Raw genomic sequence first — 27,897 nt, 5'->3', positions numbered from 1 at the left:
GAAAAAAATAAGTTTTGCCTATAGTTCTGCTTTAAAACATGGCACAATGTAATTATCTGTATCTTATATCTAAAGAACCATCCCGCATTCTGAAAAGCAAGTGTAGTTGCCTGCTTTAAATACAGTGATAGCCGTGATCTTCTGGTTTCTACCCAGGCAACTTCCCCTCTGCACACTGAACACAGAGGGTCGTGCGCCAAGTGCTGCTGCCATTCCTAGAACTCCCTACCTAGAACTTTAGATTTATTTCAATGATTACAAGGCACTCTATGATTGAATGAGGTGGAGAGGAAGGACAGATGACATGATAATCTACCCTTGTCCAAGCAGAGAATGCCTTGCATTCACTTAAAAAAAAATACAATACAATGTTTTTTAGGATGTTTTGGGAAAAATACAAAAGATGATGGAATGCATTACTCCCCAAAAAAAGGAATAGCACAGACCACTTGAAGGTTCCCTATGGATGACTCTTGTGAATCGTGTATATACTGTACACCCTTGAAAGTATACATTACTGGAGAAACAGTAGTGGAAAGAACAAGTAGAAGAAAAGGAAAGGAATTATTTATTTCAGTTTAACATTTTTCTTACTTGTGTTAGGGGCCAAGAGGACCACAGGGCTTGTCCGGACCTCCAGGAAAACCAGGAAGACGAGTAAGTATTAATCTTTCTACTATTGATGCTGGTTATTACAAATATACAGAAAAATAGCCTTTTCTTTGTATAGTGACACTTTTATAATAAGACTGTAACAAATCACAGCAGATTTCTGTTCTCATAAACCTTCTTCAAGTTCTCATACACTTTAATATCATTCTCCTGTAGGGTCGCTCTGGTGCTGATGGAGCTCGTGGTCTGCCTGGTGAATTTGGCAGCAAGGTAATCCTATTAATCTTTGACTCTCCCATTAATCCATTATTATTATTGTGCCATATTGTTCAAAATTTCCTAAACTGTATTCCCGTCACAGGGTGAGAGGGGTTTTGATGGACTACCTGGATTGCCGGGAGAGAAAGGTAACCGGGTGAGTTAATGATATAATTTTATTTTAATTATGCTTTACTATGTAAATTATTATATCACAGACACAAGCAGAAGGGCATCTTTAGGTTCTAGTGCCATTTTTGCTATTGCAGGTTCAAATACATGATAGGGACACAGAGTTAGCCCTTGTACACGCGGTCGGACATTCCGACAACAAAATCTGTCAGTTTTTTTCCGACGGATTTTGTCCGAAACTGGAAAATCTGATCGTTCGGAATTCTCTACAAACGATCTGACAAAGTCCGATTGTATCATGTTGTTGGAAAATTTTATATCCAGCTCTCAAACTTTGTTGGTTGGACATTCTGATGAAAAAAATCCAATGTAGCCCACAAACGGTTGCATTATCCGACAACATAGTCCGATCGGATCTTTTCCATCGTAATTTCAGACCGTGTGTACAGGGGCTTATAGATCTTAGATTATAATGGGTTATGACTGTTTCACAATCAGATTTATACTTGACAATGCAGATTGATATTTCTATTTTTTTCCTATTTTTTTTATTGATAAAATCTTCGATGTTAGAAATGGGTTCAATGGGGAAGACAGGACAGGTTTTAGGAAACAGCAACTAAGCACCTTAATCTATTTTTGAAGTTCCCTGGTCTTGTGCCAGTGTCTTAAAACTCTACATATGAACTCTAGATGTGAATACATATGCATTTTCTTATGACTTGGAATATAGAATGCAATGAGAACTGGAACACCAATGCAAAATTACAATACTTTTTAATTTTAGTAGAATATAGTGTGAATCAAATCCACCATTGGGTGAACTATAGTTTTGAGCCATAAGGCACTATCCAATACAAGGGTGAGGTACAGAAAAAGTGCCAAATATTCAAATTTGGCTTATATGTGTAAAAGCCTTACTCCCACTTATGGTTTTATTCTAAGTGAAGGTGTAAAACACGATTCCTTCCATTTCTTCCGAGTACAGGCATTTTGGTGAAAAAACAAATAGAGATGCTGATGCTCAAGGAAAGCTAAATATCCCTAAATATAAAGCACACTCTAACACATGTCCTGCCTCTTACATGTACAACTAAATGAATCCCTAAAGATATCCCTTAACCCATAACCTCAACTAAACCCATGACATTTAACCTTTAACTCAAGCACTCAACTTAACACTTAGCTTCCCCTCAATACTAAACCTAAAAGATAACCACCTAAACACTAACCTAAAGGAAACCTGTTAAAAAAAGGTTGAGAAGGTTGCCATTGATGAACTCAACTTCTAAAAATATAAATTTACTGGTTGTTCTACTCTTCCTTCAATATTTGGAGCCAATGATCTAGAACAAATACACAGATAAAAGTTCTGAATTTTTAAAGACATTCCTGCTTTGTGTCAGTAACTCCAAAAGTACGGTACTGAAGCGAGAGGATCAGCATAAAAGCCAGGGAGCTAAAACTTTCAAAATGATGTCAGCAATAGTGGATTCATATTTCACTCATTACAGATTTACTTTAACCTCGCATTTAACACCTCACCCTTGGTCCTGCCATTAAACTATGCTAATTTATAATCTAAGTCTTAAAGTATAACAAAAGGCAAAACTTTATTTTTAGCTTTGGTTAGAGTTCAGAGGGATTACAACTCCTGTCAGATTTTATTGCTGTCTGTGTCCCCGTTAAGGAGATTCACCCTTTGTATTTGTCTTGTTTATCATCGTCATTGAAGGGGAAAGTAAAAGAAAAATCAACATTTTGGGTTGTTCCCAGAAAAGTAATAGAGGATAAATTTTCCAATGGGGACACCATTTCTGGTGACCTGGGGATCCCTGAGAAATTCCTTTAATTTGAAGGGATTCCCTCTCACTTCCTGTTTGGCTATGGGATAATCTCTACAATGGAACACAGATGATAAAACAAATCTGACAGGGGTTATAACCCTCCCTCGCTCTATCCAAAATAAAAAAAAGGTTTTGCCTAAAGTTCTACTTTAACATTATGTAACCCCAGCAGCCGGAAACTTAACATATCCTGTTTCTGGAGCAGTTGCATTGAAATTAACAATTGTGCGTAAAAATTACACATTGCCTATCCACTCTCAGTAAAAATAAAATGGCCTGAAAATACCCATAAGGCCACAAAGTATTTGTTTTCAGATAGGTTGCTGGATGCTGGAATGTTACTGACCTAACATCAAAAACCAGTTCACCAATTTAGCTGTGTTTTTTACTTTTAAAGAAGATGTACAGCCAAAGCTTGTTTGGCTGTACTCATCCTATAGATCACGAGAGTGCAGTTCGTTCTGCACTTCTGCGTCCCATTTTCAGCAGACAGCAAGCTGAGGCCCGCTGTTGGCTGACGTCACAGAGCCGATCCAGGCTCAGACAAGATTGCGACAATGAAGTCAGGATCCACCCATATGCTTGGATCGGCACCCGGCTCAGCCTCTCAGCAAGCCCCTGACAGCCTGAGCCAGCCGCTTCCACCCCCCTCCACAGCCCAGTGCTATAGTGAGCAAAAGGGGAGGGGGCAAAGCAGAGAGTGGTGACTGACAGTCAACAGCTCTCTGCTCATGGAGCCCTGAGAACCAAGCAATTAGCAGTGTTAGATCGCTCAGTTCTCAGAATTAGAGCCAGTGGGGGACAGATGCAGCATCGGACCGATGCTACATCCACCTATGTGAGTATGATTTGGAAAAAAAATCCCATACATCTCTTTTAATTTAGACCTCAAACCAGGCTCCTTCACCTTTTTATAGGCTGGATTGTATCAGATAAAATGTGATTGGATAGAAACAAAGCCATGCTAAATTCTTGAATGTGAAAGTGCTCTCCCAGAATTGCTTTGTATTGTCCCCTGGTTGTTTGGCTTGATAGCCATCAGCCAGACAACTGGATCATCACAATTAGGTTGTGAACTCTTCATTCTCACTGACTTGAGTTTCCTTGTATTCTGATTTCTCTTGAAAAATTATAGTTTTGTACCAGTTCTAAGCCATTGACATTAAAATGTTTCACCACAGGGAGATTCTGGAGCTCAGGGTCCTTTGGGTCCACCAGGAGAAGATGGAGAGAGGGTAAGTACCCTGTGAGTAGGGTCACTACATTGAGGAGGTCCATCATTGTCTGATTCTCTACTTCATTATCTTCTAGGGAAGCGATGGAGAGGTCGGACCTCGTGGACTCCCTGGTGAACCAGTAAGAATAATTTTTTATTTCTTAAAACTTTTTATACTTGCCTCTGCTTAGCCACAATGATCTATGGCACAGCCATTCATAATACTGTAAGTTGAAATTTGCACCTTTATGTGTATGCTTAATGCAATCTTCACTTAATACATCATAACTGAGTATTACTTGTAATAAATTGTAGTCACTAAATTAGTAATAACTTCAGAAAAATAATGGTACCTGTTATTGTAGAGGTCAGTCGTAATACAGGCATGTTGTATAATTCTGATACAGTAAAGCCATTTTGAAAATTAGTATTCATTAGAAGAAGTATGTTGGAAGTAGAACTTTGCAGGCTGCCACCAAGCAATTTTATTTTATACCAAGTGTTTTTTTTTTTTTTTTGTCTGTACTAGCTTGTGATCTTTCATTATGTAATTATTTGTCTAAAAATGTGCCATAACTTAAGTGATTAACTAAAGGCAAATAGGCTGTTCACTGTGCATGGAAAATTTCCCTTAACTTAGTGAATGAGAAGAAGCTCTGCTGACTTTTATCACCCAATCACATGCAAGCAAATATTATTATTTTTACCTTTCATGTCATTGGATATTCTTTGCAAAGTGAATTTTCTCCAAATTCACTAAGCATAGGGAAAATTCCCTTGCAAAGTAAACAGCCTATTTGTCTTCAGAAAATCAATACCATAGTGATTCTCTGTGGATTCTGCAACATACAATAGGTTAACAGACATGAGACCCTGTTTCAAAAGTGGTTAGAAATAGAAAAGAAAGACAGATTAACAACCATACGTTGATTGTATGATCACATGCCTCTCATTGCTATTGATGTTTTCTAAGATAGAATAATAAAACTGAAGATTAGAGTTTAGAATATTGAAGATCAAGGGTTTGTAACACAGGAGAGCATTGATCAAGGCTCTCTAACAATTGTTCTCTATCTGCCCTTTTCACATTATAGAGGTGTGTTGGTATATTCCTATACCGTGTTACGTTGATAGTAAGATTCAACTTGATACTCCAAACACAAGTGATTTAGTAAAGTTCAAAAGTGATTCTCTTTATCGGTGTCGACACCATCCATCACCTTCATATTTGGATCATATCATCATATTTGACAACGCCTCCTGGATGGTTGCTCTGCATGTCTAATGCCGCGTACACATGATTGGACATTCCGACAACAAAATCCCATGTTTTTTTTCAAATGGATGTTGGCTCAAACTTGTCTTGCATACACACGGTCGCACAAAGTTGGTCGGAAATTCCGTACGTCAAGAACACGGTGACGTACAACAAGTATGACGAGCTGAGAAAAAATGAAGTTCAATAGCTAGTGCTGCTCTTCTGCTTGATTCCGAGCATGAGTAGCACTTTGTGAGTCGCAATTGTGTACACACGATCGGAATTTCGTTGGAACCTACACACGGTCGGAATTTCCGACAACAAGCTCCTTTTCTATTGCAAAATCCGACCATGTGTACGGGTCATTAGAGGACCCTCGGATGGTGCAAAGGACCTGGCTGGGTATAAGTCACAAGTGTCACTGACCTTCGATGATAGGAAGTCTATGCAAGATGGTAAGGAGAGCACTTTTTCTATGGTGGTGTCTTTAGCTGATGGATCACACACTGTAAGGTGTTGGATGGCATGGACACTGCAAAGAAGATTTTCCATCACTTTTGGACTTTACCAAATCACTTATGTTTGGAGTATTGAGTTGAATCTTATGTTTTTTATCTAACATAAGAGTTGCTGCTTAAATGTTTTACTAGGTTTACTATTTAGGCTTTTAGCGCAGTTTTTATCCTATTTGAAAGTGTATTGGTATGCACTGCGCAAAAATGCAACATGTCTGCATCTCTATGCAGCACAAAGCGCAACAATGCATTACAATGCACCATAGCGCATCACAGAGCACTGTCTTTGATTGAGTTGACTGAAGTGTAATTTTGTGACACTTCAATGAAGTTAAAAATAAGTACAATGTGTTGTAACAATGCATCTTGCTACCCCTACATAATGTACACCGGTGTGTCATAGGGAGTATAACGCATGCAGGCTGGCGTGAATGGCCCTTAAAGTGATGTGACAAATTAAATAAAGAGAAAGCAGCTGTTTGCTGCAACCATGGGCTCCATTTTTTTTCACATTTCAGGGACAGGCACAAACGGCACACACCAGTCTCTACTTTAGGCATTATCTAGTTGGATAACCATATTACAGGATTGTGGGTGGATGGATTTTCCATTGAAAGAGAAAATTTTAATATGTTTGGGAGGGTTATTAGCTATTTACCTGGGCTGTGTGTTTTTAGTTGTTCTTTTATTCTTTCAGCTTAAAAACTTGGCATTTGGTTGCTCTACATACCATAGCTCCCACTGTACTTTAAAATACAAAATTTATTTGCTGCATCCAAATAATAAACATAAAAAAGAATAATCAAAGATAAATGGGCAGCGTCCTTATAAATAATAAACATGCAATTTCAAATCAATAGCAAAGGAGCGCCTATTTAAACCCAGGCAAATATAAAAATGTGAATATCATATTAAAAAAAATATATAAAACACCTGTTATAAATAAAGTATAGTCCATAAAACATCTACAAATCAAGTCCATGATTAGTCACCCAAAAAGAAAAGAAAATGATCCTGCCACCATTGTACTGATAAAATGTAAATCAAAAACTCCCAGTGAAAATGTTGTCAACCCATCAGATTGCAATTTACTGCCACAATACCCAAAATTTACTGGCACGGCCAAGTTTTTACTGGCATTTCCAAAAATTACAAAATGACAGTTTTATGTGAAAATGTCAGTATTTAGGCTACAAACAAGTACAATATACAATCAGTGATTTAATTTAAGTTAGATATTAAGGCAAAAAACATATTTCTTATTTTATTTTTGATATAGTAAGTGAATATCCCAGGGACAGGACTCAGGAGGGCAAGACATTATAAAGGGTGGTATACTGGTATCAGTATCGACACTGATACTGGCCATTTTCACAAATATCGGTACTCACGAAAATGTTCCGATACCGGAAACTGATACCGGAAGTGACGTAGATTGGGAGCAGACCACCTCCTCCTCCCCTCCGGGCAGTGCCTTCCCGCCTCCTCCTCCCATTGGCATCACTAGGTGCAGGCCCGCCCATCCTAACAGCCCACAAGCGTTGTTTCCTTGCTGCACACCTTCCTCCTCCAGCTCTGACTTCCCACCACACAGAGCACTGGATCCGGGCTCTCCCTGGCTGGATGCTGAGGCAGAGAACAAGGGGGCTCTGTATGAAGGCACTGTACGGGCAGTATCCTGTTGTACTGAGCAGCGGGACACTCTCCTTGTACCATGCCTTCAGTCCCTGCCTGTCTCCTGTACCATGCCTGCAGTCTCTGGCTGTCTCCTATACCATGCCTTTAGTCCCTGACTGTCTCCTGTACCTTGCCTGCAGTCTCTGACTGTCTCTTGTACCATGCCTGCAGTCTCTGACTGTCTCCTGTACCATGCCTGTGGTCCCTGACTGTCTTCTGTACCATACCTGCTGTCACTTCTGCCTGTTGTATCTTCTTTCCCTCTACCAGCTGTCACCTCTGCCCCCATGTCTCCCAATAACACCTCCTTTCCCCATCTTCCCCCCTCCCCCAGTGATCACAGCCTTTTCCATCTAAACTCTCCCACCGGCTCCTAAACAACAACCCCCCACCACCTCCCAAACCACCCCTCTTGGTGGGAGATAGGTATCGGTAATTGGTATTGCCGAGTACACGATGTCAAGCATTGGTACTTGTACTCGGTGTACAAATAGTGGCATCGGTGCATCCCTACAACAAACAATGAGAGAAAATCTCTACAAAGTAAGCGAAAATTCCCTCTAAACATCTATCACTAAAACTAGTGTCCCCTTTGAAATATTTCCCCTGACTGTCTGTTTAAGTGAAAAATCAAAGAATTTGTGTTTTTGCATAATTTTTTGTTCCAGTAACAATGGTTTCTAGGACACCTATAAGGATGGGACTCCACAGCAGGGACACAGACCCGAAATTATATAAACAGCCAGCACTTCTAAATGTAATACTAAAGGCATTTTATTTTTATTTTTTTGATAGAGTGGAGAGGAATTGGAACACCTGTCAGGTTTTTATTACTGTCTGTGTCCACATTCATCCTCTCTGTTTGCCCTTTTTACCATTATCACTGAGAGTAAAAGAAAATACACAATCTTGGGTTGTCCCAAGAATAGGAATGGGGGAAAATATTCCAATGGGGACACTAGTTCTGGTGACCCTGGTGACAACCAAGGACTCTATTACTTTGGAGGGATTTACTTTCACTTCCTGTTTTGGCAATTGGACAGGAAGTAAATGTAAATCTCCCCAATAGGAGATGACAAAAGAATGACAGAGACAATAAACCTCCTTTAAAATTAAATGAAAAACAACATGTTTTGCCTTTAGTTTCTCTTTAAACCCTATATATTAAAAAAGAGAGGACGTCATAACAACCTGACGGGGGGGGTTAGAACCTGACAGGGGTTCTAACCCCCCCAATACAGTATCCAAAACAAAAACAAGTTTACCTAGGGATATGCTGTATAATAGAACAGTGGTTATAAGAGTATTTACGTGAGCTTACAACATAGGAAAATAGCTTTTAAATCAGCTATTAATGACCTCTATAGCTGCAGGCACTGTGGAGTAATTTGTCCTAAACGTTATTTTAGTTTCTTTTCATCAGTTCTGCTCATTCTGCTCAAACCTTCCAATCTGAGAACTTTGAGAATAAATTGCATCAGAGTGCCTGCAGTTACAGACATAGGCGTGCACACAGGGTGTGCCTGGTGTTCCTCGGCACACCCTAATCACCCTGTGTGGCACTGATTCCCCCTGTTTATTTCACCTAAGAGTACCACTGATATTTCACCTAAGTCCCCTAACGGGACTTGCAACTAAAAACTACTGACTTTATTCACTGCCCTACTGACACAGTCCACTACTACTGACACCGTCAGTATATACAGTATACACATACACACACATACACATATATGTTTGAGATTTGAGGTGCACACCCTAATGCAATAGGCTGTGCACACCTATGACTACAGAGAAGCTTTGAGAATAAATTGTATCAGAGTGCCTGCAGGTACACAGGAACTTTGAGAATAAACTGCACCAGAATGCCTGCAGCCAGGGCTGCTGATAAGGCAGTATGGCCAGTCCTGTTGTACCGGGTCTGGCCCTATCAGCTCAACAGGGGGGCCTCATTATGATTAGATGCTTTGGAGGCTAGAGGAGAGATCCGAGATATAATAAACCCCAAATCTCTTCATAAAGAGGACCTGTCATAGCTTGTTCTATTACATATTTAAAGTCAGGGGCTGGGGTCAAGGAGGGGTCAAAGGGGCCCAGAAGGTAGGCTGATTTCTAACAGCAGTCCTGCTTGCAGCTACAGAGGGATTTTTAGAATAAATTGCATCAGAATGCCTGCAGCTAAAGAGGAACACTTGAGAATAAATTGCATCAGGGTGCCTGCAGCTACAGAGGAACGTTGAGAATAAATTGCATCAGCGTGTCTGCAGCTACAGATGAACTTTGACAATAAGTTGCACCAGAGTGCCTGCAGCTACATATGCACTTTGAGAATAAATTGGACTAGAGTGCCTGCAGCTACAGTAGAATGTTGACATTAAATTGCAACTGAATGCCTGCAGCTACAGATGAACTTTAAGAATAAATTGCACCAGAGCGCCTGCAGCTACAAATTACCTTTGAGAATAAATTGCACTAGAGTGCCTGCAGCTACTGAGGTTAACAGGGGATGGTTTAATCCTTATTTACTACTTGTTAAGAATGTATAAATAATTTTCCATATAGCCTAGCCACACTACTGTAAATATCTTTCTCTTTGCTAATGATTAAACAGCACTGGCTAATGGTAACCGCTAGAGCTTCATGTACACCCTACATTTTCCGAGGCTGCGGGATAACGCAAAACCCAGCAAAAGTGTGACACAATTTTTCTGCGTTTTGCATTTTCCCACGGTCTGCAGATTAAAACGTTCCTATCGGGGATGCGATTCTTCCGGAGAGGGAGGTTGAGGGGAGGTTGAAGCTCACGTAACTGCAGCAGCTCCTAAACTCTGCTAAAAGCCTATGTGTACTTTGACACACAGGCACATGCTTTTGTGGAGTTGAGTTTAGGAGCTTTGGCAAAAAAAAACACCAAAAGCTGTAGTGTACATGAAGCTTTATAGAGTAACACCTGATTTGCCAGGTTACCAGTCTAGGTTTAGCTTTTAGTGTAGTGAAATAAGAGAAGAAATGTACAGTGCTGAAGGAAATGAAAGGCGCTAATGTTTTTAGGTTGAAACCCCAGCTCTTGTTTGCATAATCCCCTATTATTATGACTGGAAAGCCAGTAATTGCTATGCCTATGGCATGTACCTGTGAGTGCCTGAGAGCAGCCATTCTAAACCCTGTTTCATGCATTCATTGTTAAACAACCAGCACTGGGTGTGTTGGCTCTAGGGCATGCCTTAGGTTCAGTGGCATAGAGACATGCTCACCCTCCTTGTAACTGTTGCCACAGAAGGTGCATGGTAAAAGTGGGTTCACTACCTTGCGGGTTTGTTACACCAGGGTAAAGGAAGGTTTCAGTATAATGAAGTGGCTTTTAAATAGAGGAGTGAACACAGAGAGGAAGTTGAATAAGCAATTGCCCCAGTTAAGGGTACATATAGTAGCTCCTGTTGTCTATATGCTTTATTGAGCTGAAAGTCTAGTTGTAGGCCCCCACAGAGTGGCATTCTATGAGAATGGACAGGTTGAATTTGACCTGGTATAAGCCTCTTGCTGTCCTCATATATTGGTGCTGGAGGGTAAGAGGAAGAAGCCGATCAGTCTATTAGTTATCAGCATGACAAGAAGCCTGCTAAGAGAATGAGTGCAGAGAGATGAGCTTCTTCTTCTTTCACTGTTTAGTAACATGCTGGGGTGGGTCCATGATGACCTGGGCTTAGACTGAGGAAAAGGGTTGAATGATGTTGACTATAAGTCTGATGATATCCAACAGTACTGTGGAGGATATCTCTGAATTAAAGCTGAATGCTTCAGCAAAAGCTTTTTTTTGTTGTTATTTTTAGGTTTTAATTTGCTATTCATTTTTATCTTTTTTTGCCTGGAGTTCTGCTTTTGGGCAGATGTGCAACGCACTTCCTTAAAACACGTCCCATGGCCTGTGCTCTTATTCTTGCATTGCCTACTGAATAAAAATGGGACAGCCTTTCCTCAAGAAAAAAATCCTGCTACAGTATGTAATGTGCAGGACATTAGCAGAATTATTTAGACCTGATTGACATGATTGACCTATCACAATTTATAAACTTTATTTATAAACAATTTATAAAATGTGATAAATAGTAAACATTTGTCCCTCCATGTTTTCTTAGGGAGTCAGAGGCTTGCTTGGACCTAAAGGCCCACCAGGTATCCCAGGCCCAAATGTGAGTATTCTCCATACATTTAATGCTATATGTAAAAAGTGAGCATACTTCTTAGCCATGTCATATTGTATTCCATGTCTCTACAGGGAGTAAGAGGTATGGATGGGCAAGTGGGACCAAAGGGAAATCTGGTAAGTTCTATTCTATATAGATTAGGAGCTCAACACAATGTAAATACCATATCTTATCGTACCTGTTCTCATCTGGAAAACTGTCTCTCTTAGGGCCCACAAGGTGAGCCAGGCCCTCCCGGACAGCAAGGAGCCCCAGGCACACAGGGTCTGTCTGGACCACAGGGTCCAGTGGGTCCTCCAGGAGAGCAGGTAAGAATGATAAGGCTAGAGGATGGTAAAGCAATTATAAATGTAGTATACTGTAAAAGAAAGAACACTTATCACTCCAACTTAACTCATAAATATTTATTTACAGGGCCCCAGTGGCAAGCCTGGCCTTCCTGGAATTCCAGGTTCTGATGGACCTCCTGTAAGTACACATTGGGCCCGTTTAACATTAAACTGTCCATGTTTCACATTAAAATGTCCATGTATAACATTAAACTGTCAATGTCTCTATAAACCAGATGTGGATTTTTTTATGACTGTGTTAGGTTCCTCACTTTTGCTTGTAAAACCAGATCAACTGAATCCTCTTGTAACTGTATAAAACCTTCAGTTCCATCATATTATCAAATTCTGGGGAAATTATTATCCCTATATGGATAATTTCACAGCTGAAAGCAAGCCTTTTATATTATTTGTGTATTGCAATCAACAAAAACCTATTCAAACGACAGAACATGTTAAGCAAAGAGAAACCATAATCCTGCCTAATTCATGTTTCAACAAAGAGTCATTTGGTGGCTGCCTGTTTTCTTAACCCCCCCACTTTTAAATACACAAGCATTCAGTGCTACATAGATAGGGGTTCCAAAGAAACAGGATGTCGCACCAAAACTACAGTGCTTTAAAAGTGATGATATTATAGAATTATATCTAGAAATCATATTTATATTTAGAAAAAAAGTAAAGCGGATTCTAGGCGTTTGTGAAGAACTGCCATTAGATGATAGATCAAGGCAAGGAGAATAAGCAATAACCGGCTTTTAAATATTTCTGTATTTTCCTTCCTTAGGGTCATCCTGGCAAAGAGGGTTATTCAGGCACCAAGGGAAACCAGGTTAGTTTGGTTTAATATTTTACTAGAAACTTATATGAAAATCTGTTTCAATGTCAATAAAATAAAATCAACACAAAGGGATGGGATTATTAATTTAGGGACAAGAATATGACCACAAAATAGGAGTTTGTGCATATTGCAGCCAGACAGGTTTGTTTTTCATTCTATAAAAAAAAGAAAAAAAAAAACTCTGGTTGATTGATATAAGCAATAAGTTTTATGCCCGTTTTCTTTGGGTTTAATGGATCAGTGGCAACATGTTTCACCTTTCCAGCAAGGCAAAATATCAATAGCCATGACCTTACCTACATATGCTGTGGCTTACCTCAGAAATGTGCATCTTATGTCTAAAATATGTGGGGTTTTGTAGGTCTGTATTGGTCAGATATACAAATTTTCAGGTATTTTGGTTAATAATTTATTGATCTTGTGAGTATCCTAATAAAAGCATTATTTTATTTGGGGTTCTAGTCAATACCATGTAAACAAATGATGGGCCAATAGGACTTGGAGACACAGCTAGGAAATACTCATCTTAGTTGCGAGCTGAGGAATTACATCTAGTTAACATTTTCAATCTCTTATGAGAAGGCATCAGTTACAGACAGGTCACAATTACTAGAAGATGTATACCTTTTTTAGATATTAAAGCACTATTGAGTTTATGTAGTATTGAGTGTATCCAGATCATTCCACCAACTTTCAAACTTGCAAATATTCCATGACTGATGCAATCAGCTAACCCATTGAGTAGAGCATGGCGATGTTTGGCACAAACTCTTTATGCCAATGAATTCCTAATATACCGGACCCAAACCTTTCCTTCACCCATCTGATTTTTATACTGAGACTAATGATTATAATAACAGCCTAACCCATGGATTAACTCTACCCCCTCAATTGGGCCTAGTGAAATATAATAAATTAATTTAGTGGATTACTATTAAAAGTAATCTCAAATAATGGCATAATGAAGCTCTAAAATGATTTTGTTGCAACTCGATAATCTAATATGCTAAATTATTATATAGACAGAAATATTTCTATTACCGGTAAGTAAGGAATCTGTCTCTTATACTTAGGGAAACCTGACTTACTTCAAGTCGTCTTTTTTAAAAGGATGGCTTATGGGCTGCAGTAATGCATTCAGAATGGCCCTCAACACAAAAGTACAGTAGGTGCCAACAAACCCCCACTGCAGTGCACCACAATGTACAAGCTGAGTGTTGCAGTGTGCTGTATATATATAAAAAAGAAAGGACAGCTGTGAAGGATGAAGGAATAATACCTGGTTTAGGCAATTTACAGTTATACATCATATATGTATAAATTTTTTTCCAAATGTAATCTTTTTCTAGCTGACTTATTATGAAATGATATGAGGAACGATCCATTAACAATTACATTTATAATAATAATTATCCAATCTATCAATCACCATTAAAGTTTGACAAATGGTCTCACTTGCACTATAACCTGGATTATTATTTTTGTCCTTTTCCTCAGTGCTTCTATTAGTCTGTCCCCCTAGCAGTGGCCGCTGCTCCTTTAGGGGCGCAGGGGGGGGGGCACCCTCTAATCCATGCACCTGGCTCTTAATCTACATGCAGGGCAATGGACACATAGGTTTCAATGGGGTTTTTTTAAGCACGTGATCAGAGCCAGAGGCTCTAATTGGCTTCAAAAATTGGTGGGCTTGTGGCACAGAGCACTGTGCCCTGAGATCACCCAGTTGTGTGACATTAGCAAATTAATTTTCACTAATGTCTTCCTGCTTCTCCTCTTGGCCAATCAGGAAGTGGATCTTGAGACCTGATTGGCTGGTAGTCCTAGGACTCCCGGCCAATTGAATCTCAGGACCCACTTACTGTTTGGCCGAGGAGAAGCAATGGCCCGTCACTTCCCACGACAAGCTGGAGCGAGGAACAGCCTAAGGTAAGGCCGCTGATTGTTTGCCGCCCCACCCCCCCAAAATAAAGAGCACTGGCCGCCACTGCCCCCTAGTATTATTATAACAATAGAAAGAAAAGCCGGCAACGCTGTAATCCTTGAAGTGCCGTTTATTGGTACATCAGAGTGACAATAAAACAATATAACTGACGCGTTTTCGGCAAAAGCCTTAGTCGTAGCTGGTTTGAAACAGATATAGCAAAGAATATAAATATACTCATATACACATAAGCAAACTCCATTGGCCCATCAGGTTAGTGTCACAGAAAATTAGCATGTTTAATTGATACCACCAATTATTCAAGTGGTGATTATTATTATACTCATTCATACCCATTTATAAAAATAGATTAAGAAGAATATTGATGCCATGATTGCTCTTAGTCTAAAACAGGATTTATGAAGTTAATTCATGATATTGATTGAAATTTTTTTTTACCAATCAACTTTATTGCTTCTTTTCCTTTAGGGTCCACTTGGTCCACAAGGAACTATTGGCTATCCTGGTCCTCGAGGTGTGAAGGTAATTTTACGAAAAACTGTATATTATGCCTCGCCATGATTGCGTTTTGTCTTGTATTTCAACCTGGAAATTGGTTCATATCTTTCCATTTTGTAAGCCTGATTGATTCCATGTTCTTAGCTGTTTTGTCTAGTTCTTATATCTCTTAATCATTTCCTTCTGTGTAGTACTTCCCTTTCTTCCTCTCACATGTCTCTTTTTTACATTTGCAGGGAATTGATGGAATTAGGGGCCTTAAAGGACACAAAGGAGAGAAGGTAAGAGGAAAACTTTCATAGTCAGTTCCCTTTAATTGTGCCTATTGCCCAAACATAGCTCAGACAGACATTTTTTTGCAGCCTAAAGATTTTTCTTTGGAGCTGCTGACATCACTGTAGTATTTAGTATTATGCTTTTTGACACATTCAGGCCACTAATTTCAGATTTTTTGATACGATAAATAGTAATTCAGACCCTACAATAGACATTTCCACTGTATAGGTGTAAAAGTGGGGCAGTTATTAAAATGAGACAAGATCACCGTTATCTCACAATCTGTCCCTTTTCGTTTACAAGTTTAGGAAATAGTGAGGAGATGAATTACTGAAATCTCCCCAGCATTTGCGGTGTTTAGAAGGACTACAACACCAAGGGTGTGGGATTTTGTAGAGGGTGTGAGAACCATCTCACTGCTACTTTAGGATAATCAGAGGAGCAAAATATTCTTTTGTGACAGGTACACTTTAATGGCTTATATGACCTTCTGTAAAAGACAGGAATTTTCATACTCCCAACCTGACTTTATTTCTGTTTTCAGGGTGAAGAGGGTTTCTCTGGATTCAAAGGTGACATGGGTATAAAGGGTGATAAGGTAAGTAGAATGTAAGAATGTCATTTTTACATTAGAATTTAGAATGTAAGCTCTATGAGCAGGGCCCTCCTGTACCTTTTGTATTGTACTGTAATTGTGTTGTCTCCCCTATACATTGTAAAGCGCTGCGTAAACTGTTGGCGCTATATAAATCGTTAATAATAATAAGTAAAATACAAGTTTATTTAGGTAAACTGATCTAACACTACCAGTCATAATAAAACTCAAAAGTAAACGTGTTAATGATTCCAAATCTGTGCTGAAGCTGATTTAAATATTGATAGGAAGAAAAGTACAACCTATTATTTTGGTGGTATTGTCCATGCTAAAGCTGGCCATAGATGGAGTGATTTTCTTCCTGCAACCACGGGTTGAAAGAAGATCACTCGATTCCCCCATCCACACAGTCAGTGTGTTGATGGGGGAATCCCTCCCACAGAGCCATTGTGTTCTCCCAGTGGGGGCGGGAGTGGGTAGGGAGCCATTCCCACCAGCAGAACACTGATTTTTGCTATCGGCTATAACAGTTGTTAGCAATTATTGCATGTAAAATCTAGGATGCTGGTTACACCAAAGAAGTTAATGGATCAACTTGGGTACATTCAGCCTGCCCATACATGGTTCCCGCTAAACCGGCCAAGATTTATAACCTGCTTTTGATAAGTCCCCCAGAGATAATCTATGGTGCCCTAAAGTGGTATTGCCATTGTTAAGGAAAACATCACTAATCAATAACACATTGTAATTCAGTTTGATTTTCCTCTGATAATCCTGTGAAAGTTTAAAAACTGGGATTAAACAATTTAGTTGAGGAAGTGACCATTACTGGTTTGTGACTTGGAGCTTGTTTGTACTTGAAGATCAAGAGACACCTGTGGGCTTTGCAATGGTTTGGCATAGGTTATAGTCAGTATCAGTGTAAGACAAGGAACAAGCTCACTGCTATCTAGTAATAGTAATAGTCAGTATCAGTAAAATTATAAGGTATATTACACAGTTATAATAATATAGGCCCTTTTTACACTAGCGGACCGATCGGGGCTCCCCTGTCAGTTTTTCAGGCAGATCTGATCGGACCCTTCAGTCTCCTCTATGGAGTGGTGGGTGTAAATGGACATGTGTTTGTTTACACCTGCCGACACCTGATCTAATCCAATCCGGATTGTTTCCTCATCCGTCTGGCAGATTGGATTGGACTGCAGTTGGGTGTAAAAGGACAGACGGTACATTTACATCCGACTGCCATAGAGTACAGCAGTCTTTGTCTGTGTTTGCTTTGCATAAGATGAGTAGACACAGACCAGCCATATGCCTGCTCAGCAGGGATTAGTGGACAGATTTCCCACTCAGCAGGTGGACTCCAACGGAGCCCACCCCCTGTAGAAGGACCATAGGATGAATTGTGAATGGATACCTTCAAGACCTTAGGTAAAAGATTATAACTTGCAGTAAGACAATGAAAAAGTCAACTACTTACCACTTGATATGAATTAGAAAATAGGCAAATAAGGATATAACAGAGGGAAACTGAGATGGGATACATAGGGGTTGATTTACTAATGGCAAACATGGCTGTTCAGTTTGCAATGGAATTTTCACTTCACAAGGAAATTTCACCTTAGCTTAGGGAGTATGGTGAAAATTCAAAGAATACCCAATCACGTGCAAAGAAAGAAAAACAGTATTTTTGGTTGCACGTGATTGGATTTTGGAAATCAGCAGTTGCCACATTCACTAAGCTAAGAGTAATTCCCTTGCAAAGTGAACAGCCTTTAGTAAATCAACCCCACAATGTCCATACAAGGAATATAGTTGCAATTTGACAAATGTACAGAAGGAATTTTGTTATAAAATTGACCATGGTAGCTTGTCTAGGACCTTGGTTAAATTTTTATTTTACCAAATAGCAGAAATGTAACTGTTTTTAAACAATCAACAATGTTATATAGTATGCAATATAGTTTTGGTGTGGTCATATGATCAGCCAGACCTGTTATGTGTTTATATTAATGGGTAAAAATGTAATTGGTAGTAAATATTTACAGAGAATTGGCTTAATCCACAATTAGCATTTACAGTTTAAATCAGCCTTTTTAAACCTATTTTACCTCCCAAGGAACTTTTGAAATAATTTTCAGGTTCTTGAGGAACCCATTCTAAAAGTATTTTGCCTACAGGCTATGGAACATTTACATAATCAATAAGTTGAAGAAAGTAAAAAAATATTTTTTTTAAAATGGTATACCTAGAATTTTTAACACCAGGGCAGAAACGTTCTTATCAACCCCTATTAAATTATCTTAAGTAATATTCTTCAAATTAATAAGTGCAGAAAGACAGTTAAAAAAGTTGAAATTACCCCTTGCATTGGAGGCTAGTGGAAAATTGCCGCTTTCATTGATGTTCAGTGTAGTAGAAAGATCAATCCATTATTGCATAAGGAATTTCTAGCAACCTCCAAAAGAACCCAAGGGTGCCATGGAACCCTGGTTGAGAAATACTGGTTTGAGTGTTACTCATTCTTTTATTGCAGGGTAAACCTTATTGATTAATATGCTAATTTGCAGCCAGATGAGGCATCAGTTCTGTATTGCCTTCTGCCAGGCTCTACCACCATTTACTGATCACCAGACTGATTCTTTTTGGATTTTATCAATATTTAAGGAATAATAATCTTAGAATACAGACTCTTACAGTGCAGTTACAAAGCTTTTAATAATTGTCCAGCAACATTTTGAAAGCCCTCAGAGCATTATAGTGGGCTTTAGTAGACATTTAGGAAGCTTCAGCAATACTATTATTTGTTAAAAGCCTGATAGAGCCAAATGAATGCTTATTCAAAGCAACAACCAACTCCCCGATCTGTATTCATAATTTCTAGATGGGTGCTGAAGCGAAAAATAAAACTTAAAGATGGCAGCCTGACATGATTTAAATGTGATGTGAAAGGCTGCTTAATGTATTGTTCTAGATAGTATTTACAAGCCAAGACTGTAAACTACTCAAATGTACTAACAGGGCTTTTTTTTTCTCAGAGAATAGAGGCAGGAACCCCCCCCTTGGAGTCACCTTTTGTCTGTGCCCCCTACCCACGAGCACCGTTTCTTGGTTTTACCTTTTTCCCACCTCCCAGTATTGCCCCTTTTAGAGAATATAGAACCTAGTATAATTTTGTGGTGGTAATTTGTATGGAATTTAACATTAACAAGAAAGGCAGTAAAATAGATTCACGGTAGCTAGCAAAGATGGACCCACTCAACGACAAAAACCCCTGCAGCAATAGACTCCCAACAGCCAGCCTCAAAGACCCTCCCTCAACTGTAGATCCTCCCAACAACAATTATCCCCCAGCAACATAAGACCCACTTCAGCAAAAATAGATCCCCCACCAGTAACAGTAGAACTCCCCAGAAGCAATAGATCCCTCCAACTGAAAAAATAGATCCCCTGCAGAAACAATTGATTTCCCAGCAGCCATTATCAATAGACCCTCCACCACTCATACTCCAGCACATTACATATATTCATTCTGGAGGTGCCGGAACTGCATTCCCCCCATGTTCCTGCTGAAAAAAAAGCCCTCTGTACTGGGCCATAAGTTACCAGTATATATGTTTAGATCCAAAACTTTGCTGTACAATTATAGTTAGATATATTCTTTTGAGAACCACTTCTTGTGGGGTCCATAGGGTACTATATATACAGACATATCTGACATTAGAAAAATAACACTTTTATTGAATTGAATTTCAGGTGCACATTGGTGTTGTAAAGTCTTTTTCTTTCTGTTCATGATTTGCTGTTTTTTTTCTACTATTTATGTCCATGCAATGTGCTGATGGTCATTTTCACATAGTTACATAGTAGGTAAGGTTGAATAAAGGCAATAGTCCATCCAATTCAACCTGCGTAGGTGTACCAAATCCTTTTATGTTGTGTTCTTTAAGATGCACATCCAAGAATCTTTTAAAAATATCCATACGCCCTGCTACCACCGCCAATTGTGGAAGAGAGTTTCACAGCCTTATTGCCATGACAGTGAAAAAAACCCCTGCACAGTTTAAGGTTAAACCTATTCTCTAATCTCATTGTGTGGCCCCGTGTCCTCTTACACACCCTGAGACTGAATCGTTTTTTTCCTATGCTGGGATCACCATTGAGGTATTTGTAAATCGTTATCATGTCCCGTCTCAAGCGTCACCTCTGCAGCGAGAATAGATTTAGTGCTTGTAGTTGTTCCTCGTAATTGAGGTCCTCCAGTCCCCTTATTAATTTAGTTGCCCTTTTTTGGACTCTCGTCAGGTCAAGCACATCCTTTCTGAGGACTGGTGACCAGAACTGGATGGAGTACTCCAGATGTGGCCAAACCAGAGTTTTATAAAGTGTTAGGATTATCGTTTTGTCCCTGGAGTATATCCCCTTTTTTATGCATTCTAAAATTCTGCTGGTTTTGGTAGCTGCAGCTTGAAATTGCATGCTAGTCTGTCATTTACTAGGACCCCCAGATCTTTCTCCATCCTGGAGAAATTGGTTCTCCCCCTAGTGAGTAGTTTGCATTTATGTTTTTTGCCCAAAGTGCGTTACTTTACATTTCTCCACATTAAACCTCATTTGCCATGTATTAGCCCAGTCCATTATTTTGTTTACGTCTTTCTGTAAAATTTCTATATCCTGATGTGAAGTTATTGCCCTGCTTATTTTTGTGTCGTCTGCAAAAACTGAGATTGTGCTATTTATCCCATCCTCTATATCATTTATGAATAAATTAAATAGAATTGGTTCCAAGACAGAACCCCACTTGCCACTCCAGACCAGTCTGAGTACACATTATTATTATTTATATCATCACCCTTGGACCCAATTTTATACCCAATGTTAAAGAAGAACCCCCAGCCTAATTAACATTATCATTTTAATTGATGGGCAGCTAGCATGATAGCAGAGCTATGATGAAACCATGCATTGCATCATGGGAAGCACCTTTTTGACTGGTGAGTACACCAGAGCAACAAAAAATCGATCATCTCTACATAGTTTTTGACAGTTACACAACATTAGAATGAATAGATTTCTTAAATAGAGAGGTTTGTAAACAAAAATGAATACTTAGTTATGTGACTATTTCCAAAGTAGAGTTGTACTTTTATGCGACTCCCATCACTTTCAGTATTTCATAGGTTGCAAAAATACTGGCCTGCTCTATGGCTGCCTGTACAGTGTGTTTAAGTCAGATTTTGCCATATTTAATTTGTTATTAAGCATGGTTCCTCATTTCTCTTCCACATAGGGTGAGAGTGGAGTTCCAGGCTCAAGAGGCGAGGATGGTCCAGAGGGCTCTAAGGGAAGATCGGGCCCCCCTGGCGACCCAGGTCCCCTTGGATTGTTGGGTGAGAAGGTGAGATGTGGCAGTGTCTGGTGTGTGTCCACCAACCCAGACAAACCAATAAGATGTGTAACATAACATATGTCTATTGTGTCTTTCAGGGCAAGCTAGGTGTTCCAGGTCTGCCAGGCTACCCAGGACGTCAGGGGACGAAGGTGAAGGAGGGTTACAGCAGAACATAACGGGTATGCAGCACCCTCCTCTCTGCGCTGGTTTATAATCAACTCTGCCTTATATCGTTACAGGGATCTCTTGGCTTCCCAGGATTCGCAGGGGCCAACGGAGAGAAGGGAGCACGGGTATGGGAAACATTACCTATTCATATAGTGAAGCCTGTCCCATCTATACCGGAGGGCTGCTGTTACTTACATTCTCTTTTACTATGTGTTTACATGGAGGTTCAAAAGGGCAAATATTAATTTGTGTGTTCCTACCAAAAAATAACCTTGTTATTTTAAATTATAATGGTTTTTAGTAAAAAAAAAAAAAATCTTAGTTTTTGAATAGATCTGTTGCAGCATCACCTAAGCAGAATTAAAGTGCATGTATAGCTATTTTTTGTTTGGAAGATAGAGTAGGGAAAGGAAGAAATGGACAAAGCGACTTGTCCCCATTATGAATGTATTTCTTAAAATAAAAATATTTTTTAAAAAGGTATTCACAGGATTAGTAGAACAAAGTGCACATAGAACCCACAAACCAACAATCCACAAGGCTCTGATGATGCCTTACCGTACATTGCTGGCTGGTCAAAGAAGAACTCTGGGGTGGTGTTAAAATCTGTACAATAGCATATGTGGCTACTTCAGCAAAACCGCTAATGTGATTTTTCTTAAAAGTGAACATTTTGTATAAAACTCATCGATGAAGTCATGTCCAGGCAGCTTCTTCTTCAATCCACCTGTTGGTGTTTGTCACCACTCACTGAGACTATAAATCCCATCATGCCCTGGGATTTAGTCTTGAGTGGGCGGACCATGGGTGTGTGTACTACAGAGGGTTCTACTCATAGGACACCACCCAGACACACCACTGCACACTTTTCTACATTTTGGTGATGAGACACTATACAGTTTACCAGTGGTCTCCAAACTGTGGCCCGGTGTCCCTTTGCTTGTTTTTATTTGGCCCTCAGGGCATTATTCCTCTCTACTCTCAGCAACAGTGCGGCATAGTTCCTGCCAATGACAGAAAAAATGGGTCACTATTCCTCCCACTGACCATAATGATGGCATACTATTCCTCCCTTTGACACCATTGATAAGACATTATTCTTTCCATTGATACCAATGATGGTGCACTATTTACTCCCTTTGATACTAACAAAGGGGAACTATTACTCTCCCTAATACCAATCACGGGGCATTGTTTACTCCCTCTGACAAGGGGACACTGGCCACAGTGCGGCCCCTCTAAAGTTTAAAGGACAGTAAACTGGCCCTTTGTTTAGTAAGTTTGGAGACCCCTGCATTTTTACCACAGCATCAGGAATGGAAGTCATGATATTTTCATAACCTGCAGGCACAGACGGAGACTCCTAGTCTGTCAGTGAGGTCATAGGAGGCAGGACAGACCAGTAGTCTCCCGGACAAAAACTAGCATTGCAGCTCAGTGGGCGGGTCAGACCGAGCAGTCTGAGACTCCCAGGTCCACCCACTGCAGCGAACTGTGACATTCTTCTTTTCAAATGGGCTAAAGGGGGAAATGTGCAAAACTGGTGGCTGTGAGAAAAAAGGACACATCAGCCCCCCGTCAGTACAGTATATGTGAAAGATAGAGGGCCTTTCATGCAATTAAGAATGCTGGATTTCTCACTGGAAAGAAGACTATGTACCAGAACAGCAATGATTTCTTGAACAGTGTGGATGCACCTGTATTTGTATATAAGAGTTATGCTTTAAGCACTTTAGCTGATGGTGCCTTGATTGACCGGGTTGTGGATTCTAGATGCAATTTATTCTCTTGTGAATACTTTTTAAAAACTTAGTTTTTTTTTATAACTGAGGCATTCTTGAAAAGGTGCTTTGTTCATCTCTACTATTTTACAGACAACATCCTTGTCTGTGATGCAAGCTGCCTATTCTCAGAGACTCTTTGAAGTTTGAATAGGGGTCTACCGTGACTGTTTGGTGAAGACTCTTTTATTTATTTTTGTCTATGTAGCGCCCACAATTTACACAGATTTTTACATATATAATGTACATTTACATCAGTCCCTGCCCCCAAGGAGCTTACAATCTAAGGACCCTAAGGCCCCTTTCACACATGCGGACATTATGTCCATATTTCATCCATCCATTTGCGGATGAAATACGGACATACATGCATCCATATGGGATAGCGGGTGTCTGCGGATGAACATCCGCAGACACCTGCTATCGTCCGCCTCCGCTATTGTCCGATTCTGCAGACGGAGAAAATCGGATTGGATGAACAGAGGAGAGCGGAGAGCTGACAGGGCGGTCCCTGCACAGTGTGCAGAGACCGCCCTGTCCGCTGCCGTCTCAGCAGGGACAACGGAGCGATCCCCGCTGAGCGAGCGGATCATCACGGGGCGGATCATTACTGATCCGTCCCGTGTGAAAGGGGCCTAACTCACATTCATTCATACACATACTAGGGCCAATTTAGACAGGAGGCAATTACCCTACAAGCATGTCTTTGGAATGAGGGAGAAAACTGGAGTTCCTGGAGGAAACACATGCAGGCACAGGGAGAACATGCAAACTCCAGGCTGGTAGTGTCGTGGTTGGGATTCAAACCAATGACTTCAGTGCTGCCAGGCAGAAGTGCTAACCACTTAGCCACTGTGCGGCCCAGTTATTATTGTAGTTTTGGGGTATTTTTGCTGCAACATTTACAATTTCAGACACCTGTATATTGGCTTATTACATATATAGAAAATTAAATCCCTTATTTAGGGAATATTTATCCCCTATTTATAACACAAGAAAAAAAATAGTTTTATTGTTCCTAGCACATGATTGGGTTTTCTTTCCAATGTCCCACATTCACTTAACAAGATGAATATTCCTTTTCAATGTGAAAAATCCTCTGTAAAGTGAACATGCCCCACTCTTTTAGTAAATCACCCCCGCACTGAGTCAGACTTGGTCCATTAACTTGCACTGAGAAAGAGGAGTGAATAAGGTTGCCCATTTGAGAATCTTTAGACATGCATGAATAATCCAATCACTCTTAGGTCATGGAATTAGCCTATAGGTCCATGGTTACTAATGATTTTATTGAAGGAACATTCCTGCTCATGTGAACAGAGGTAGAAGAATTTTGCTACTGGCAGATGATGCTGGCCACTTTTCTCATGGGTGGATAGTAATAAAATAGGGCAGGACTTCTAACCTGGCTATTAGATATGCCACCTTACAGCAGCCAAATCACCATGAACATAACATTACTGTAGAGTGGCCACCTCATCCCTTTAAACCCGAACACATATGAATTACACAGGTTCTGAGGCTAATTAAATGCAGATAAGGCACCAAGTGAGTTTAATTACCACCTTAATCAGCCACAGAACCTGTGTAATAATATGTGTTCGGGTTTAAAGGGATGAGGTGGCAACCATACGTCACTGCCCGATATGGATATGGGTAAAAAAAAATACTGGATTGTCACCTCATGCCTGCAAATAGCCTAAAAACAAAAACAAAACAAAAACAACACACTCGCACAAAAAAAAATTACCTAAAAGAAAAGCATAACAGGCAACAGATTTTCTATAATGGCCACATTTTAATCTATGTTAGACAGGTTCACTTCAATCTACTTTGTGAGAGTTGAATATATATAGCAGTGATATTTTACGTTGCATTGTTTGTCATGTGTTGCTGTGCAGTGTTGGATTGCAGCAGTGTTGCAACATATTAGTAAAGATCATCCCACTGATTACTACTGAGCCATGACATCATTTGATGACAGGTTCACATTAATCTACTTTGATAGAGTAAATTCAGAAATGACTATATATATATATATATATATATATATATATATATATATATATATATATATATAATTTTACATTGTAGTGTGTGTCTGTGTATATTTGGATTGCAATAGTGTTGCAACTATTTGTGATGAACACACTGGTTACTGCTAGGTTGCATAATTTAATGACAGGTTCACTTTAAGTGGTTTTGATAAAGTAAATTTAGGCATGACTTTATTTATATACCTTATATACATATAATGTATAGTATTATTTTACATTGTAGTGTAGTGTTTGTCATGTGTTTCTGTGTAGTGTTAGATTGCAGTAGTATTGCAACTATCTGTAATGGTCACAGTGATTACTGCTACGTTGCATCATTTGATGAGTGCGTTTCTGATTCCTTTTTCTCATAGGGTTTGTCTGGAAAATCAGGTCCAAGAGGAGAGAGGGGCCCTTCAGTAAGTAACATTATCCTTATCTACTAAAGGTTTTTTAATAATTATCAGGTTTTCTCAAAGGATCAAACTGTTACTATTAGTTCTGTACTAAAGAAAAACATTGGAATTATATAGGTGTCTTTTTTTTTCCCCTGGGTGTAGTTTACTTTAAAGAGAACCAGCCCATATTAACTCTATGTAAGAATATAAATATTCAGTCTTAAATTATTATAATTTTGCCATCCTACTTATAAATGATGTGTATTTGCCCTATAACTGAAAGCAGGCCTTCATTTAAAAGTAAAAGTACCACTAATCCGCCTCCCCTCCTCTAACATATTTGGTAGTTTTGATTTTTTTTGGGGGGTGAGCCTTTTTCTGACAGGTACCTGCTCCCACTTCCGCAATTCTTACCTGGTGAGAATTGCAGACTTTTGGGCCACTTCCATCCTTCAACCTCCTGAGATGCATCTGTCTCAGGAGGCTTTGGGACCAATCTAAGGCTTCATGTACACTTGGTGACATAAATAAAATGTAACTCTTATTTATTTTGTTTTTCTCAGGGACCCAGGGGACAGAGAGGACCAAGAGGAGCCACAGGAAAATCAGGACCAAAGGTTGTTCTTTACAATGTTCTAACATTAATAATGCTACATGCTACTTATTGTGTGTCTGGGTGGTTAATGTGCTATGATGTTTCTACACATATATAATATATATAGATAATCGTATCATATATAGTATTTCTGTCACGCCTACCTCCAGCGTTAGTGGTCAGGCACCATAGCTGGCTCTGTTTTCTTTACTAAAGCAGCCCCCTTTCTCATAAGGCAAGCAGGCCTACTGGTGCTCAGTTGCCCCCAGGTCTTATACACAATGTTATAGTGCCTGGCTACCATGATGGGGCAGGCACAAACTAAGCAGAGCGAATAGGTACTTGCGGTTGGCAGACAGGTAGAGTGGTACAGTGACATTCTGGGTTCAGGGCAGGCAGTGTTCTAAGAGTAGTCAGGGTCACATCCATGGTCCAATCTGAGGTTGTCAGCAAGGGAATCCAAACTAGCTGGTGGGGCAGTGCTCAGACGAAGATGAAGGTCAAGGCATGGGAACAAGGAAAGAAAACAGAGAGATTGAAGCATGTGTTGCAAATACTATCACAAACATGACACTGTGGGCTTGGCTGATTTAGAACATATTTGAACACCACCCAGAGGCTGTGTCTACACCAATCACTCGGCAGGTGGACAGCCAGACAGGGAGAATGCAACTCAGCCAAAACTGGGATGCTGGAATAAGACCAGAAGCTGCCATTGAACGGCATGGAGCATTACACGCTCCTGACAATTTCTCTTTCATTTGTCACCATAGCCCCTTGTAGCATACCTGTTAGGATTCCTTAAATCCCATGGACAATATAGTCCCACTTAGAGACAAGACAAGGCTGCCTGTTCAACTTGTTCTAATGCATAATGCTTGAATGAGTAGCAAAATGTCTTCAATATTCAAGTCCAGTTGAATTTAGTTACGTTGACTAGGTGCAGCCTCCTGTTATATTTGGTCTACTTCAAGTTGTAAAATCAGTCAGCCAGAGAAAGTTTTTTGTAACAAGGACATTATAACATTTCTGATGGCGGCACATAGGCTTTCAAATTTCTTGCACTGTTTGGCTCACCATACAAACAGACAAGAATTTTCTATTTTCTAAAGTTTAATTCTCCCATAATGATGACTACAGACTAAGCTATTTCTACAGTCAGTAGGTATTATTGAGCATTTATGTATAGCGTAAGGAGTTTTTTGGTTTAATTTGGCCCATTACAATTTAAAGGGAATGTGAACATTCTGTTTGTGTGTTTGTATGAATGATGTATTTTTTAATCTCACAGATGTACAGTCTGTAAATTAAATAATTATTAGTATG

The 27,897-nt window shown here is 39.6% G+C and overlaps 1 protein-coding gene across 8 annotated transcripts in view; it reads left to right on the top strand.

Moving 5' to 3' along the window:
* Positions 1-27,897, top strand: part of COL11A2 (collagen type XI alpha 2 chain) — a 183,221-nt gene that overhangs the window by 111,846 nt on the left and 43,478 nt on the right. For all 8 annotated transcript variants that reach the window (XM_077484669.1, XM_077484664.1, XM_077484662.1 and 5 more), the window contains 18 exons: positions 604-657; positions 829-882; positions 974-1,027; positions 4,031-4,084; positions 4,161-4,205; positions 11,652-11,705; positions 11,792-11,836; positions 11,930-12,028; positions 12,135-12,188; positions 12,837-12,881; positions 15,301-15,354; positions 15,567-15,611; positions 16,151-16,204; positions 21,492-21,599; positions 21,689-21,742; positions 21,833-21,886; positions 25,953-25,997; positions 26,540-26,593. In XM_077484669.1, coding sequence (XP_077340795.1) covers positions 604-657; positions 829-882; positions 974-1,027; positions 4,031-4,084; positions 4,161-4,205; positions 11,652-11,705; positions 11,792-11,836; positions 11,930-12,028; positions 12,135-12,188; positions 12,837-12,881; positions 15,301-15,354; positions 15,567-15,611; positions 16,151-16,204; positions 21,492-21,599; positions 21,689-21,742; positions 21,833-21,886; positions 25,953-25,997; positions 26,540-26,593 — 1,026 coding nt within the window. The remainder of the gene's footprint in view (positions 1-603; positions 658-828; positions 883-973; positions 1,028-4,030; positions 4,085-4,160; positions 4,206-11,651; positions 11,706-11,791; positions 11,837-11,929; positions 12,029-12,134; positions 12,189-12,836; positions 12,882-15,300; positions 15,355-15,566; positions 15,612-16,150; positions 16,205-21,491; positions 21,600-21,688; positions 21,743-21,832; positions 21,887-25,952; positions 25,998-26,539; positions 26,594-27,897) is intronic.

Source organism: Lithobates pipiens, unplaced genomic scaffold, assembly GCF_037356315.1.
Source record: "Lithobates pipiens isolate NorthernLeopardFrog02 unplaced genomic scaffold, aLitPip1_a1.2 Scaffold_1, whole genome shotgun sequence".
NCBI classification, from domain to species: domain Eukaryota; kingdom Metazoa; phylum Chordata; class Amphibia; order Anura; family Ranidae; genus Lithobates; species Lithobates pipiens.
This window is presented reverse-complemented; position numbering and strand designations above follow the sequence as displayed.